At 44.6% G+C, this 17594-nt stretch overlaps 1 protein-coding gene across 1 annotated transcript; it reads left to right on the top strand.

Annotated features, from left to right (window-relative positions):
• Positions 1-9598: 9598 nt before the first annotated feature.
• On the top strand, positions 9599-10037 carry LOC116893768 (60S acidic ribosomal protein P1-like). Its single transcript, XM_032895470.1, has one exon. It carries the CDS (start codon positions 9670-9672, stop codon positions 9994-9996), a length of 327 nt encoding a protein of 108 aa, XP_032751361.1. The 5' UTR covers positions 9599-9669; the 3' UTR covers positions 9997-10037.
• Positions 10038-17594: the final 7557 nt, after the last annotated feature.

Here is a 17594-nt window from a genome sequence, read left to right as displayed (position 1 = left end):
TACTCATCTTCAATAATGCAATAAATACTATTATCACAGCGTGCTGCTACTTTTAAATAGGTACTAAATCACTAGAGAGAGGCATTGTTATTTCTCTTCGATTTCATAACCCCAAGGGGGTTCCCTTGGCTCACAATCACCTCCACCTAAAACAGGAAAATATCACTTTTCTGTTGAGGCCTAGTAAGGAGAGAGGTCAACAAGGAAACATATTGACTTTTCTCCCACTGAAACGGTTCGATAAGATGTGTTTATCAACCTTGCATACTACATGCATAGCCAAGCCAGAGAACGGGACGTGTCACTTCCTCCGACTCCTTGTACAATAGACAGAGCTAAGTACTTACTGTAAACACCAGTTTGCCTCTGCAATTCATCACTCAGTGAAAACTGACTAAACCCTGTCACCTTGTCTGGAAGAGACTTCCCACAAGGGCAGCCTATGAAATCAGGCTGTGTGAACCCACAGCAGAGTTGAAAGACTCAGGGTATAAAGAAGCCCACAGAAACCATCCAGCCCACAGCCTAAGTACTCCCTACAGAGATTTGACTCATTGGTCATGTCTCTTTGAGGACATAAAAATCCAGTCTTCTGATTTTTTTTCCCGTCTTTTGAGACAGGGTTTCTCTGTGTAACAGCTCTAGGTGTCCTGGAACTCAATTTGTAGACCAGTCAGGTCTTGAACTCCGCCTCTTGAGTGCTAGAAATAAAGGCATGATCCTCTACCACCCAGCCCAGACAGTCTTCTGATTCTTAGTGACTGCAAAATGTCTTTTTAAAAAAAATACGGGTACTTTAAATCTGTGTACAAAGTTTCTTACTGGTAGAGTGTGTTCCTAGATTTTCCTCTTTTTAATTCGTCTTGGGGTAGTGCAGTAAGACCCTTGTTCTTTTGCAGATCTATACCTCCCATATGCTTAGATGCAGATTCATTACACAGAACAAAGAAAGTCCAAAAGCCAAAGACTCAACCAAACCAAAGCCTGGGCATGCCCAAAGCTGTCCCTGTCTGCCATTTTAATCTTAGGAACATGGGCTCCGTGTCCTGCTGGTTAGTTTTTGTCACCGTGGCATAAGCAAGGTTCATCTTGGAACCTCAGCTGAGAAAATGCCCCTAGAAGACAGAACGGTAGATAGGTCTGGAAGACAGTTTCTTGATTAACGATTGCTGTCGGAGTGTCCTGGTCGGGTGGTTCTGAAATGTATTTTTGAGAAAACAGCAAAACAAAACAAGTGAACAACAGTAACAAAAATCAAGTTAAACAAGTCATGAAGTGCAAGCCAGTAAGCAGCACCTTTCCAAGGTCTGTTTCAGTTCCTACCTCCGGGGTCCTGCTTGGAGCTCCTGCCTCGGTTTCCTTTGGACCTCAATTGTAAGTGACATAAACTCATTCCTCCCCAAGTTGATTTTGGTCATGGTGTTTATTACAGCAATAGGAACCCAACAGCATGGAGATCTTTCCTTGAACTAGAACCTTATACTAGTCAGGGATGTCCTCACCCTTTAAATGCTTTTTTCTACATGTTTCCTTCGTTTGAGGAGGGGAGGGGGAAGGGAGAAGAGAATTGAAGGAGATACTACGGGGTGAGACAGTTAGAATTGAGGAACACTGAAGAGTGATATTGGAAACCTATTGCTGTGGAAACTTACTAAAATACATGAAGGCAATGCTAATGAAGTCTTGAAATGATGAGGGAGGAAGAAACAGTCCTAACTGGATATCGTTTGCTGGCAAATTCCCAACTGTAAGCCAGTTCCAGTAACTGGAGTGGGTTACATCCAATTCCATTGAGTCGTTGGATAAAGGGGTCCTATGGAAATCCCCAAACAGCCCAGATTGCTGCCAAGACATAAGTTGCTATCCACAAACTGACAGCAAGTTCCCATTTAAAACAAGGAAGAAGAAGAAACTATAAAAATAATTTAAAAAAATCAGTCAGGCAGTGGTGGTGCACACGCATGGCACAAGGCAGGCAGAGGCAGGTAGATCTCTGAGTTCAAGGCCTGCCTTGTTTCCAGAACAGCCAGGGCTATACAGAGAAATTGTCTCAAAAAACAACAGAAAATTAATGACTTATTTTATTTTATGTGCATGAATACTTAGCCTGTGTGTGTGTGTGTGTGTGTGTGTATGTGTGTGTGTGTGCATGTGTGTGCGCGTGCACCACATGTATGCTTATACCTGTGGATGTCAGAAGAGAACATCTGACTCTCTGGAACTGGAGTTACAGACAGTTATAATCCACCATATACACCCTGGGACTTGAACCTGGGTCCTCTGCAAGAGTAGCAAGTGTTTTTACCCACTGAGCCATCTCTCCAGCCTAGTATGCCACATTGTTTATTCATTTTCATTAATGGACACTTAAGTTCCTTCCTTTTGTTAGGTTTTGTGTTACAATGACCGGTTCCTATGCTGTGTGCCCAGTAGCAGGAATGTTGGACCATATGGAGATTTTTCTTTTCTTTTTTGCCAGGAATGACGGTTTACTTATATCACTGCCTAAACATATAACCTTACATTGTCCCTCAAAATAACACAAACCATGTAAAACTGACCATTTAAACTATGGAGTTTCTGCTCGTGCCTATTCTAATGTCTGCGTTGCACTGGGGGAGAACATTGGAATCTGAGGCTACTGTGGTCCTAAAAAAAAAGTCCTGATGCTACTAGTTACTGTGTTCAAGAGTGTGCGACACAACTTACAGACACGTAACGTTTAGTATTTAACAGATACCTGAGAACAGAATTATATGCAATAGTGAGAAGAGATGTTTTTAATAGATCACTTTAAGTAATGTTAAAGTAGTATCAAGAAGACATTCAGATTCTTAGAATTTGTAGTAGCATTTCATCCATCATGAATCTTCTCTATGTGCACATAAATTGTATGTCCACGAAGCTGTTAGGTTTTGACAAGTGGTTGGGACAATAGTCACAATGTCTCTCAAAGGCTGGTTTCTCACATCAAAAGTCAGTTCTGTGTCTTTCATCCTCTTAACTGCCATGCTTAATTTTCAGGTTATCCCAAAATAAGTACTTTTGTGACACTCATTCATGACCATTACGTATAAGACTCAAGCATTTGCTTTAAATTCTTTAGCTATGCTTGATGACATTTAGAGCACTCATCACAACTTATTTTCAAGAAGGAACAAGGTTGCTTCTCAGATCCGTGTAGAACGTTGTATTTTAATACCTTTCATTCCCACCATTACGTGTTTTGTAGAAAGTGGAGGAATATTGGCCTGGATAGCCAGAGATTTACTTTCAAGTCAGGTGCAGTGGCCCCTGCCTGGAGCATTCAAATCACAGAGGGAGCAGGATTGTCAGTTCAAGGGCAGTTTTGAGGTATATATCGAGATCTTATCAAAAAAAGGGATGGGGGAATAGAGAAGAGAAAAGAAGGGAAGGGAATGGAAGGGAACGGAAGGGAAGGGAAGGGAAGGGAAGGGAACGGAAGGGAACGGAAGGGAACGGAAAAGACCAAGCTATATCCTTTGCTAGGTCAGAGCGAACAGCAAACATTCTTAGTTTTGTGCTCATTTGCCAAAAGTGGGGCCTTCTTGGTAATTTGCAGGTATAGTAACTCAAGTTATGATGAAATATGCTGAAGAAAAAATGTGAAATCAAGTACTCTTATGTTGATTGCCTCATCAAAAATAAGTGGGTGTAATCAAAGGTTGATCTCCTAGGGTGGTTCCCTCACTAGCTAGATGCACGGGCTCAGACCCACCAGACGTGTTCTTGAGTCTCCTCTTAGAGGCAAGATGCAAGCTCACACCAGCCCAGAAATAAGAGACAGTGCCTTACGAGGAGAGTTCCCTCCGAAGTACAGGAGACCTTACAGATCCACGTGTAACTTAGGAACAGGTCCTGTGTCTTCTCATTAAAACTTAGATGGCCAGAGGTGAGAGTCCTTTGAAGCATCACCCTTAACTGGTGATATGGGATGCAATAATCTAAAAATCAGCATCCTTTCGTGCAAAGGCATTATCCAGGCCTTTCAGCCATTTCTGTTCATCTCTCCTTTTGACTCTAGTGTCTGTGCTCTGAAAGGGTGCAGGAGATGCTGTGATAAGATGTGTTTTCTCTCCAGACATCTGCTATGACTCATATAAAATCATAGGAAATATGACATTTTATACAAATAGATTAAAATATAACCCAGATGTGAGAATATCTGCAGTAAGATTTTTCTTCTAAAACCGTGCGTCTTGCCCCTCTCACACTGGGCTGTGGTTTTTTTAGAGTAGGACTCCTCACTCACATTTGACTTTTGTCTCCCAAAATGAGGGATTAGCTTTGGACCACATTTCTCTTCTGAGAATTAGGATTTCCAGAATTCATTTCCGTCGCGACCCAGTTGTTGTTGTTGTCTGTTTATATTTTTATTGTATCTTAGGATAAGATTTGACTGAGACAAAATCTCAGGAATCTCTGTTCATAAATCCAAACCGTATTCTAGCAAGTGCCAAGTGAGGTAATGCAGAAAACTGAAATGCCCGGAGTGCTTGCTGAATGCCAAGGCCCTTTTCATATGTGGTCATTATTTATACTGCTATACGTCACCTCATCTATATAATATCCCTAGGAGGGAAACTGAGGCTAGTTTTCTTGCCCAAGTTAACGGCGTAAATAGACAATGGAGCTGGGTTTCAACCCAGGGATGTCTGGTCACCTTTTCGTGTCTGCTACCGCCGTTGGACGGTGTGGCTACTGTCTTCCGGGACGCTGAAAGTCCACCAGCTTCCTGAAGCTGTAAGAACTCGGGAGTCCATCGTCCTCTCCACCCCGGGCTCCACTCACAGCTTCTCTCTTCTTCTATTCTCCTGGTCCTTCCCCCAACACCGGCCTTTGACAAAATTCCATCTGCAGCTGCAAGGGGGTCTGGGAAAGTAGTTGGCAGAGCTTTCCACACCACCCTGCTCTCCGGAAGTAGCGCCTTATCACTGACCCACTTGACTTTATAATGCTCACTTTGTGTAAACTGTGTAGCAATTCAGTGTTCCAGGGATGAGTGGCTTGGCGCTCTCTCCTGACTTCAGAAGAAAAGGGATATTTATTGGAACGGCATTGCATGACTCACGTTAATACTGGAAACCTATAGAAACCAGTTTCAGAAAGAGCAGGCGCCAATCACCGGAAAGCCGTGGCTGGCGTGGAGACTGCAAAGTGTCCCTGTTCCAAGGAGGTTGTTACAACCAGCCTTACATCCTCAGATTCTGAACCAGTCAAAGTTCCTTCTGTCCTGGTTACTTCGTAACTGTAATTTTGCTACTTTTATAAGTTGCAACGAAAATATCTGATATGCAGCTCCACAGGTAGAGAATAATAATAATTATTATTATTGGATAATAATTTTATGGTGTAGGCCCATCTTCCTCCAACAGTTGGTTGCCTGGAGCTTGGTTGAGTCATCTTAGACTTAACATTTAGGAACCTCCTTTCCCTTGAGCCTTCTAAGCCCCAGACGGTTTGGACGTGAAATGCCCCCACGGACTCATGTGTCTGAATGCTTGCTTGGTGGTGCAGTTTAGGGACACTATGGAACTCTGGGGACTCAGGGATGGATGATGGCAGGTATCCCTGCCCTGCTCCTGGTCTCATTCTCAGCTATTTCTCTGCTGTGGGGATACAAGAAGTCCCCCCCTATCCACCAGGGCCATAAACATGGTGACAGCAGACTAAATTTCTTCTATAGTGAGCCCAAATAAACAGCTCCTCCTCTGAGGTGCTGTCCTCGGGTAATTTGTCATGGCAGCTAAAAAAAAAAAAAAAAAGAAAAAAAATTCTATGTTGAACCAGAGAGTTGATAAAACTTGGAACTTTGGAGAGGATCCCTTAAGAGGAGTTCAAGTTTCATTTGAATGGGAACAGAGTTTTTGATGAACTTTGAACTCTTGAATCTGATGAAGATGTCTAGCCATCTTGTGTGTTCCCTATGGAGAATGATCTGCTATAGTCGTGCTTTTGATGGTGTTGTTTGGAATCAATGGGTTTATTAAGTATATAGCAAGCAGAAGTAAAAGACTAAAACAGCAGCAGATTTGGGCTGCCTTGGTATAAACACAATCAACCATTGCTTCTGATGGACGGAGTGCCCTTGGCAGAGAGTCCTCTTCTGGGTGAGACTTTCAATTAGTAGCATGGGCAGTTTTCTATCGTGGCATAAACTCTAGCCGAGCATTTGATTGGAGACGGTGCCTTAGAATGATTTGCCTATTTAAGTACACAGTGTTTTAACTCAAAGGATTTGGTCTCTTTTTGTTCTTAAGCCTCAGTATTTCTATTCTTGGAGCTATTGTCTTTTTCCCTTTAAACAGGGCTGTGTGACTAGCCCATCCCCAAAGGAGGGCTTTTGGAAGACCCTCTAAGACAAACATGCTTGGGTCTGAAGTAGGGGTCAAGCTCATCTCCAGAGCTGGTCTGGTAATGAGTTTAAACTGCACATATATTGATGGACATACGCTCTGCAAACTTCAGCATCCAAAGCAGCCTTCTGAGCTCACACCGCTTTCCCTATTAGGGAATAAAAAGCATTGGTGTTTTCTTGTTCTGTCTACAACTGCTTTCTCTCCAGGAATGTTTTCTGGTGTATTTTAACTGGTTGATCTTATGTCCATATTAAATACCTTCATGGCTACCATTTATTATCCGTCTATTTATTTGGGACTTTATACATATTATATCATTTAATTTGTACCAAAATCCCAGTAGAATTCTCAACGCAAAGATACTACAGTCAAGGGTCAGCCAAGTTCCCAAACTTTCACCCAAAGTGATAGTTCCAGCTAATGCTAACATTCATAGTTGAGTCGGAGTCACCTTGACTCCAAATTTTATGCTTTAATCTTTATGCTGCCTGGTGTGCACACAGAAAATGGAAGAAAGGTTGTAAAATCTGTTCATGATTACTGAAAGATTTTTGTTTCAGAAGAGCACTTTAGACAACAGGGATGTGGTGATCTAAAAAGAGGAGCAGGAAAGCCGCCCTTCTACTTGCTTTAACTTAGGATTTTTTTTTTCAGGTATAGCATATTATTTAATATTTGACACTTGCAATAAAAAGTTTGTTTGAACATTGTTAGTTCAAATGACTGAATGCAATTTTTGCTGTCTGCCTGCCTTCTCCTCCTCTTCCTCTTCTTTTCCTCCTCCTCCTCCTCTTCTTCCTCCCCCTTCTCCTTCCTCCCCTTCCTCCTCCCCCCCCCCCTCCTCTCCTCCCTCCTCCTCCCCCCCTCCTCCCTCCTCTCCCTCCCCCCCTCCCCCTCTTCTCTCCCCCCCCCCCCCTCTCCCCCTCCCCCCCTTCCCCCTCCCCTCCCCCCCCACTCCCTCCTCCCCTCTCCCCCCCCCTTCCTCCCCTCCTTCCTCCTCCCTCCCTCCCCTCCCCCACTCTTCCTCCCTTTCTTCTTCCTTTCCTTCCTTTTTGCTTTCTTTTTATTCTTTTCTTTTTTGCATTTTGGCTTCATTTCTGGACTTAGTGGGTAAATTGGTTGACAGGCAGGGAAGATGACTGCAGTTCAGATCCCTAGGCATACATAAGTGACAGGTAGATTTGAGGCCTGGCTTGTAATTCCAGCCTCAGAAAGCAAATCCTTAGGACAAGATGGCCAGCAAGACTAAGCCATACTAGTCTCTGGGTTGGACAGAGAGACTTTCTGAAGGATTCAGGTGGAACAGCAGTTAAGGAAGGTTCCAGACACAGACCTCAGCCTGCACTTTCAGGCACACACACACACACACGTACATGCACTTCTGCATACATGTATATGCCTGCACATCCACTCACACACCACCAACACATGTACGAAGTAAAATAAATCTGTTTGTAAAGTCCTCTGAAAAGTCAGTTGTATATTTTAATGGCACCTTACCTTCAAAGACTTGAGGAGGAGTCTGTGTCTAAATAAAATCAGCTCTGCTCATTTCTCTGGCAAATGTTACTTCTCTGAAGCAGAGAGTTCTTTTCGTGTATTTTGATTAGTTGTGACAAAGATTATGTTTTGAGTTCCCAGGTGTTTCTCCTGTCTTGCTGAGCTCTCTCACCTCTCTTCTCCCTCTAGGTTCAATTTGCTGTAGATAGCAGACATCCAAAAATGCCTTTTGTCTCTTCACGGCCACTAAGTTTGTTGTCAGATTTATTAAGAGTCAGAGCCTCAGACTTCCTGGACCCAATAAACCAGGGTGAGCCATCCTTCTTCAATAAAGCAAGTAGTGGTGAAAAGCAGGGTAAAAGTTTTGAGCGTGGCCACATTGAGAATATGGACCCTGGACGGTCACCGGGTCTCTTTTTCTCTCCTTCCAATGTGGTCAAATGGAACAAATTCCCTCTTTCTCCTTTTCACTGTTAATTGTTTGCATAATTGGCTTATTAAGGATGGGTGGCTCTGATAGAGCATTGGTCTCCAAGCCAAAGTACCACTATTGTCATGAATTCAGCTGTGCCTGCCTGGAAGACATCACCACAGCTGGCCTTTGTTGACTCTTGGTAACCTCACAATACATTAGTTGACAGTCACTGATGTGTGCAGGACTATTTCTGAGCCAAAGTGTCATCCTCCCAAGTTTAGCTGTGTCACTTGCAACAGATTGCCACAGGTAGGCTTGTAGATTTGTTGACTGTTCATAGTTTTCATAGAAGAGGAGGCAGGGAAAGTCATGGGACTCCATCCAAGTATCCGGCCATGCCTCTCCAGCCAGTTATATATAATTCTTTCCTAATTGCAAATGTCCTCAGGAAGGAGCTAGAAGTACATAGGAAGGACTAGGGAGGGGGCTCCATCTTTGGAGACGTTGGGGACTTGGGAGTGTTATCATCTATGCAGGGTACAGACCTTATATTGTGGCTACTTTATGCTCCTACCTTCTTACCTACTGCTCTGTATGTAAGCCTAATAAGCTCATTGTTTCCTCAGAGTGAACTGGTGTGGAATTGTACCTCAGTTTGTTTGCAACTTTATTAGGAAGGGAGGCGGATGTCACCTGGTTTCCCCTTGTCACAGAGAACTTCTTACAACAGTGGCTGAGCCTGGTTTATTGGGGTGACCAAGGCCCAAGTCGTTACTCTTATAACTGTCATATTTAAAAGGGGTATGGGAGGCCTCAGTTTCAAACCATCTTTTCTCTTTATGCAGTATCCTTTCCTAGGGCTATTCCATGTTCACATCTACAGCTGCTTTATCAGGCAATGACTATCAAATCTCTGTCACAATCCGCACACATCTTTCTGTCCTTTAAACTTTGATGGAACAACCCACAAACATCTGCAGTATGCCATGCTCCAAATGGAAGTACTTTTCCATTCACCCTGCCCTTCTCCTTACTCTAGCAAATGGTGGTGTCAATTGCCCAAATAAAAACTTAGGTGTTTTGTTTTGTTTTGTTTTGTTTTGTTTTTTTGATCTCTCCTTTTCTTACATATATTCTCTAACCTATAAATTTCCATTTAATGGAGAACCAAATCCTCTCCACTCTATTTCCCAAGCATCTCTGGAATCCATGTTCCTCTTTCTGTATGGGACTCTACTGTACTGGTAGATGTTCGAGTAGCTAATTTAAAAATGAGCCAGAGCTTTCCTCAGCTGCCACCAAGGTGCTCGGTCCTTCCGAGGAAGCTAAGGCCGAGTTGGGGTGAGGCCCTCACTTCATCCGGCGACTAGCACCATGCCGGCAGTCCACAACATGGCTTCTGTCTCCGAGCTCGCCTGCATCTACTCCGCCCTCATCCTGCACGACGACGAGGTGACGGTCACGGAGGATAAGATCAATGCTCTCATTAAAGCAGCTGGTGTCAATGTTGAACCTTTCTGGCCTGGCTTGTTTGCAAAGGCTCTGGCCAATGTCAACATTGGAAGCCTCATCTGCAATGTAGGGGCTGGTGGGCCAGCTCCATTCGCCGCTGCTGCCCCAGCTGAGGAGAAGAAAGTAGAAGCAAAGAAGGAAGAATCTGAGGAATCCGAGGATGACATGGGCTTCGGTCTTTTTGACTAAACTGCTTTTGTTAACATGTCCAATAAAGAGCTGAACCTGTGGGGGGGGGGAATGAGCCAGAATGGGAGTAATAACCGAGTCTCTGATGGTTTAGCTGAAATAGTCCAAGGAAGAGGTTGAACCAGGAAAGCACTGTTGCTCCTTGCTTTCTCCTGTGTGAGAAAAAAAATGCTGGGAGAATACATTTACCATCAGAAGCGCTGAAAGGCTGGAATTGGGGCCAAAGATGAGTAAGATACAGGAAGGTTAGCTGTGGGGAAATACTGAGCACTGAGTCCAAAAGGAGAATGTGCATTTAAGGTTTAAGGCTCAGTGATAAGGAAAAGTCCTCCAAACAGAGGTGCTTGCATGAGAGATACAAACTCGTGAAAGTGCAACTGACAGCATACAAGCCTGCGACTGGAAAGATTGCCATACCTTGGCTCTGTGCTGTGTCAGCTGCAGAAAAGCCGTGCTTTTCCCTATGAGTCCTCCCAGGGAAAGCTCCTAATTACCTATGGTCAAGTTTGAAAGATTACCTAGGATTTTGCCCAGGTCTTGTTCTAATCCCACAACCTCTGTCCAGCAATCCCACCCAGGGTACAGTCCTCTCTAGCCTCCAGAGTTATAAGATCCTCCTCATGGGTGGCCTCAAGCCTATTGTCTTAGTTTGGGTTTCCACTACTGTGAAGAGACACCATGACCAAGGCAACTTTTATAAAGTATGTTTCATTAGAGCTGGCTTACAGTTTGAGAGCTTCAGTCCATTATTATCATGGCAGAAAGCATGGCACTGTCCAGGCAAACATTGCAGTATGCAAGCTGGAGAAGCAGAGAGGTCTATGCCTTGATCCGAAGGCTGCCAGGAAGACAGACTTTTCTGCAGGTAGCCAGGAGGAGAATCTCTTCTATGCTAGGTGGAGCTTGAGCATAGGACCTTAAAGCACAACCCCACAAGGATGAACTTCCCCTAACATGGCTATACCCACTCCAACAAGGCCACACTTCCTAATAGTGCCACTGCCCGTGGGCCAAGCATATTCAAACCACCACACCAGTCTTCCTATCCTCCAGCTTTCTCTTTACTATTAGTGTGCATGGGTGTATTGGATGCTTGTGATGTATGCACACATAGAAGGAGGTTCATGTGCACACATATGCAGAGGCCAAAGAAGACGTTGGGTATCCTTCTCTATTTTTCCACCCTATTCTTTTGAGACAGGGTCTCCCTCTAAATCTTGTGCTCATGTTTTTTTAGCTACGCTGGAAGCAAGTAAATCCCAGTGATCCTGTCCGGTCTCTTCCCCCAACCCCCATTAACATTGTTGGGATTACAGGTGCATGCAGAATCATGCCTGGCTTGTTGCATAGTTGGTAAGATCTGAACTCAGGTCCTTATGAACAATATGTGGTCTTATCCTCTGAGCCACTTTCTAGCCCTCAAACTGTTTTCTATAAAGAAGCCAAAGAGGGTTTTTATTGATTTTTTTTTGATACAGGTCTTGATATGTAGGCCAGGTAGGCCTTGAACTCATGAATCTCCTGTCTCAGCTTCCTGAATGCTGAGATTACAAGTGTGCACTACAGCACTTGGTCTCCAAAGAGATCTTAATCAGTAAGAACCCAAAAGGAAATGGACTTTATTTCAAAAGGTTATAAATGAAAAAGCTCCAACAACCCATCTAGTTAGAAAGGTGTGTCAGGATTAAGGAAACTAGAAGCAAGTGAAGCTGTGCTCATCCGTAGGCCTGAAGGGGCAAGAAATAGTTATTCAGAGGAAGCTGGAACCACAGCGGGGCGTCTGGCAGGGCCTGTGGTCAAGGTGTCACACTGTGACAGATGTTGTACTGGAGCAAGGGGGGCCAAGACGTGGACAACCCATGGACTGGACCCTGCTGGAAGCCAGCGGGCAGCATGGCAGGATGAGGGGCCCTGTAGGGATCCACGGTCCAGGCAGGAGCAGAGATGCATCTGGGATTAGTGAGACTAGAGCAACTCTTCTCCTTGATGCTACTGATTTGGTCACACCGCACGCTGTGGAGATGCCCAGCTCCTGGATGTATGTGGTTTCCAGGGCCTTCCTGGCTGGGCTGGCACTTCCTTGTCCCTTGAGCACGCGCTTTATCCGTTCATCCTCTCCACCTCAGCTGCACACAGCTTATTTGCTTCCCTCCTATCCACATTGTTGTCTTTAGTCCTGACACGTGCCACTCACCTAGGTATTTCAACTAGGTTGTCCCTCTGGAGGCATTGGCTGGGCTTATCATCGGTTCCCCATCCTAGCGCCACAGCAGACCCTTCCCTCTCTCTCTCTCTCTCTCTCTCTCTCTCTCTCTCTCTCTCTCTCTCTGAAACAGGTTATCTGTCTTGGAATTCACTCTGTTGAGCAGGCTGGCCTCGAACTCAGAGATCCACCTGCCACCGCTTTCTGGGTGCTGACATTAGAGGTGTGTGTCACCCCCCCCCAATTTAGCAAATATTTCTTGTATCTCCCATCATATTAAAAGCTTTGGGGAGCACAGACAACATCTATCATGTTCAGAATGGCATTCCCAGAATGCATCTGGTACTAGTAAGTACTTAAATACTTATGGGCTGAACACATATTCGGTGTATTATAGGAACATTTCATTGATCGTCCTTCAGTTCATAGTGAAGCTGTGTGTCTAATCTGCTTAGTGGGCTGGCTTCCAAAACAGTCTGAGCCAAATCTTTATTACATGTATGTATTCATAGACACACATGTTACATATATCATTTTATTGGCCATTTTATTTATTTACATTTCAAATGTTATCCTCCTTCCCAATTCTCCCTCCACAACCCCCTGATCTTATGAGGGTGCTTCCCCACCCACCCACCTACCCACTCCAACCTCAGCACCCTAGCATTTCCCTACACTGGGGCATCAAGTCTCCATAGGACCAAGGGAATCCCCTTCAAGTGATATCAGACAAGGCCATCCTCTGCTACATATGTGGCTGGAGCCATGGATCGCTCCATATGTACTCTTTAGTTAATGGTTTAGTCTCTGGGAGCTCTGGGAGGTCTGGTCTGGTTATTTGGCATTGTTTTTCTTCCTATGGGGTTGCAAACCCCTTCAGCTCCTTCAGTCCTTCCCTTAACTCTTCCAGTGGGGTCCCCGTACTCAATCCAGTGGTTGGCTGTGTGCATCCACATCTGTATGGATCAGGGTCTGTCAGAGCCTCTCAGGGAACAGCTATACCAGGCTCCTGTCAGCAAGCACATCTTGGCATCAGCAACAGTGTCTAGGTTTGCTGTTTATAGATGGGATGGATCCCTAGGTGGGGCAGTCTCTGGATGGCCTTTCTGTCAGTCTCTGCTCCACTCTTTGTCCCTGCATTTCCCTTTGACCGGAGCAATTCTGGATTAATATTTTTGAGATGGGTAGGTGGCCACATCGACCAACTGGGGGTTCTTGCCTAACCTCTGGATATGGTCTCTACAGGTTCTTTATCCCTACCTCAAAAATATTTCTGTATACAAACACTTGCAATATCCAAGGTGCTATTTGGGGTATACAGAACACAGGGTTTCCATAGTCTTAAGGTCCCAGTTGCACAGATGCAAAGAAGGGTCTGGTGCACTTGACCTTAGGAAGGAAGAACTTATGAGCACCCACATGTTGTCTTCCAGTATACCTTTCCTTTTTCTTTTAGTTTTGCTTCTATGTGTATGGGTGTTTTGCCTGCATGTATATCTGTGCACCACTTATGGGTGTGGTCCTACTGAGGCCAGAAGAGGGAATCAAATGCCCCAGAACTGGAATTAGTCAGTGTTGGCTACCATGTGGGTGCTGAGAATTGAACAGTCGTCCTCTAGAAGAGCAGACAGTGCTCTTAACATCTGAGCCATCTCTCCAGCCCCACTCCTGAGGAAACTTTAAACAGTCCTAGGCCCTAAAACATACATGTAAGGAGCTGAATTGGTTACAAATAGTTTCTTCTTCTTATCTCCATTTTCTTCCCATGATAACTAATTTCTTCTCTTCTCAGCTCCTCTGGAGGGAGATCAACCTTGAGGCCATGACCCTAGGAGAGGAAATACAAATACAAGTACTGCTCTGCTTTGCATTTTGGGAAATCATGGAATCAATCAATCAATCATGGTCAAAGAGAGCATTCCAAGATAGAACCTCGAATTATCTGATATGTTTCATTTAGACTGACCCAGAACCAAACTAGGTAGAAAATTAGCCCTCTGCCATCTTGATTCTCAGAATTGCCTACAGCCTGACTATTACTGGATTTATTCCTGGGCTCTGTCAGTGACCAGTCGTCCATGTGGCTCTGTCAGTGACCAGTTGTTCATGTGGCTCTGTCAATGACCAGTTGTCCATGGGGCTCTGTCAGTGACCAGTTGTCCATGTGGCTCTGTCAGTGACCAGTCGTCCATGGGCCCATGGGTGTTAACCCTCGTCTGCACCCATTACACCCATTAGTCCCACCTTCCTAAGCCCCACCCTTTGTTTTCCTATTCAGAACCATGTTTCAGTTATAACCAAATCACACTCCCTACAGCCCTCAAATAAAGTTGTTTTATACTCTCTTGATATTGATCATCGGTATGGATTAGATTATGACCAAACTTTTAAAGATCTACAAGCTACACGTTTAAAATAGAAACTTAGCTGGTTGAACGCAAATTAAATTTTAATAGGGAAGTCCCATCCCATGGAAAGATCACTTGGATGGAAGGAAAGATTTACAAATAATATCGTGTTCACCCCCAGTATCCTCTGATTTTCCTATGCTTATAGCTAAGTTTTGTCTTTTGTCTTTGTTTTTGTTTTTTATAACATGTCACAGACTTTTCTGGCAGTGCTAGGCAGCCCTTGTCTGTAAGTTTCTACCTTCAGCGGCTTCTAGGGCCCTGAGTAGTTCTGTCATATAGACCACGGCTGGAGCACAGGAGCACAAGGACATCCAACTGGGTTGTCTCCCCCTCCTCCTCCTCTTCTTCCACCTTCTCCTCCCCTCCTCCCTCCTCCTTCCCCCTCTTCCTCCTCCTTCCCCCTTTCCTCCCTCCCCCTCTTCCTCCTCCCCCTTCTCCTCCCCCCTCCCCCTCCCCCTTCTCCCTCCTCCTTTTCTTCCTCCTATTCCTCTTCCCCTCCTAAGCATTTTCAAAATCTAGATTTGGGCTTTAGTAGACACCCAGACTTTATGGATCTAGTATCCAGTTACAAACATTTGCAAATCATGTCATATGTTTGAGCGACAGATATTATGAAGGTGGAGGTACCAGAGAGAGTTGCCAGATAACACTCGATGTCTGCATCTTGTCTTGCCTTTGCTAACCCAAGTCACAGGAGCATGCTACTAGAAGGGTGGAGTGCACACACATCTTTTTAAATTTAATTGTTTTATGTGTATAGGGTTTTTTTTTTCCTGCGTGTATGTCAGAGGCCAGGTGAGGGTGTCAGATTTCTCTGAAAAGAGAGTTACAGACAGTTGTGGCTGCCATGTATGTGCTGGAAATCGAACTCCCGTTCCCTGGAAGAACAGCCAGTGCTGTTAACTGTCAAACCATCTCTATAGCTCCTAGGTACGCCTCCTCCTCCTCCTCCTCCTCTTCCTCTTCCTCCTCCTCTTCCTCACCCTCCTCCTCCTCCTCACCCTCCTCCTCCTCCTTCCTTTACCCCCCTCTCCCTCTCCCTCCCCCATTTTAGTTTTATGTGTAAGTGTTTTTGCCTGCATGTGTGTTTCTTTAGGACTAGAGTTGTAGACAGCTATGAGCTACGATGTGGGCACTGGGAATTAAACCTGGGTCCTCTGGAAGAGCAGTCAGTGTTCTAACCACTGGACCATCGCTCCAGCGGGCCCGGGACACACATTATTGCAAGTGAAAGAATGGACAAAGTGAAGGTGAGGTAGCGTCTGTGACATGAGGCTGTGGCCAGGAAACATGAGACTTTCTGTGGGAGCTGAGATTTGGGAGAAATCCAAGTGTCTGCTTGAATATTTCTCTTCTCACAAATCTGAGGATTCATGACCATCTTGGACTGTGTCCATGGTCAAAGTTGGGGTTTATACAAGTTAATTATTTTCAAACAGGGAACAAGCTAATTGTCTTACTCATGAGCAGTAAATCATTTCTTTCTCTCCTAGTTCACATGAAAAAAAAATGTCTTTAAATTTCTGCTCTTGCAATACCTCTATCTTGACCGGTACATCCATTTTTTGTTCTTCAATATGATTGCCTGTGGCCTGGGACCTGAACAGAGCCTACCACAGTAACAACTCAAGCTTTATTCTAGCTACACCAATCTGAAATCAACAGGGGAGTCCAACTGGCAGGATCCTTCCAGCATCTGATGTCAATCAAATCCCTGTCAGTGTAGAAATCACACAGAAAAGAGAGACGCTAACTTATTTTTTCATCTCTGTACTTTTCCCTGTGGGTAGAAAGAGGCACCTTTTTTTTTTTTTTTTTTTTGGTTCTTTTTTTCGGAGCTGGGGATCGAACCCAGGGCCTTGCGCTTCCTAGGCAAGCGCTCTACCACTGAGCTAAATCCCCAACCCAAGAGGCACCTTTATTCTTGTAAGTTTGGGGACCCTTTGCTTTAGATGCAGAGAATGTGACATAAATTGATATGTCATAGACAGTGTGACTACATCTGCTGTTCTAAAAAGAAGTTGGAGATCTGTGTTTCTCGAGGCTTAGAGAATTAAGACCCCATCTAATGATGTGTGTGTGGGTGGGGAGGTGTTCCTATATTCTGCAGTTATAGCACTGCTGTACTTAGACCAATATTTTTATATTAGCACATTGTTAGTGTCACATTTTAGTGTTCTATATTCCCACCATGTATTGATGAGAAATGGTTCATATTATAACTTGGTGGGCAGGTGTTCAAGACAAAGTCCCATATGGCTCAGGTTGGCCCTAACCTCTTCACGAGGCTGAGGCCAAACTTGAATTCCTGATCCTTTTGCCTTCCCCTCCCAAGTTCTGTGATTACAGGCAGTGGCTACCATGCCTAGAAAACATTGCATACAGTGTTAAGTGCTTATGTTCATACCCAGGGAGACCATGAGGCTGCTTCCGGCTTTAGCATTGTAACTGGTTGACTCTTGCCACATGAGAACCCATGCCCTCCAGCAAGGTGTGGGGACTTTTTATTTTTATATTTCCCCCGGCTCTGACATTCGTTGTCTGTGTAAATGAGGGCAAGTCATTTGAAACTTCCTACCATGGCTTTTCCCACCTCCCTGTGCGGGTTGGCATGAATCAACGAGGCAACAAACGCCAAGTATTTACTGAGAGTTCAGCCCTGCAGCATACACTTGAGTCAACCATTATTATCCGTGCCAGGATCACAAGTGAAGCAGAGCAAGCCAGGCTTTGCTTCTAGGGCACCAAAGTTCTAAAGATAAGGCAATTTCAAGGCTACTGAATGAGTACATATTTGACTGTGTTGGGAAAGTGCTCACTGATACTTTTTAGTTAATCGTACCTGGCTTTCTTTGGGCCTAGTGCCAGGTCCTTTGACATCAGGAGAAAATGAACAGGGACAGAGTTGAGAGGTTCTAGCTGCAGGGTCTTTGTGTTGAGACCCCAGGCTAGTCCTCTGGTTCAGGCTCTCCTGGGCTGAAATT

The sequence above is a fragment of the Rattus rattus genome, chromosome 2 (genome assembly GCF_011064425.1).
Source record: "Rattus rattus isolate New Zealand chromosome 2, Rrattus_CSIRO_v1, whole genome shotgun sequence".
In the NCBI taxonomy this organism is placed as follows: Eukaryota; Metazoa; Chordata; class Mammalia; order Rodentia; family Muridae; genus Rattus; species Rattus rattus.
The sequence above is the reverse complement of the archived record's forward strand: the minus strand, read 5'-3'. Positions and strand labels throughout refer to the sequence as shown.

What these genes read in the sequence shown, in the direction of transcription:
- LOC116893768 (XM_032895470.1), top strand. Translation starts at nt 9,670, where the DNA reads ATGCCGGCAGTCCACAACATGGCTTCTGTCTCCGAGCTCGCCTGCATC.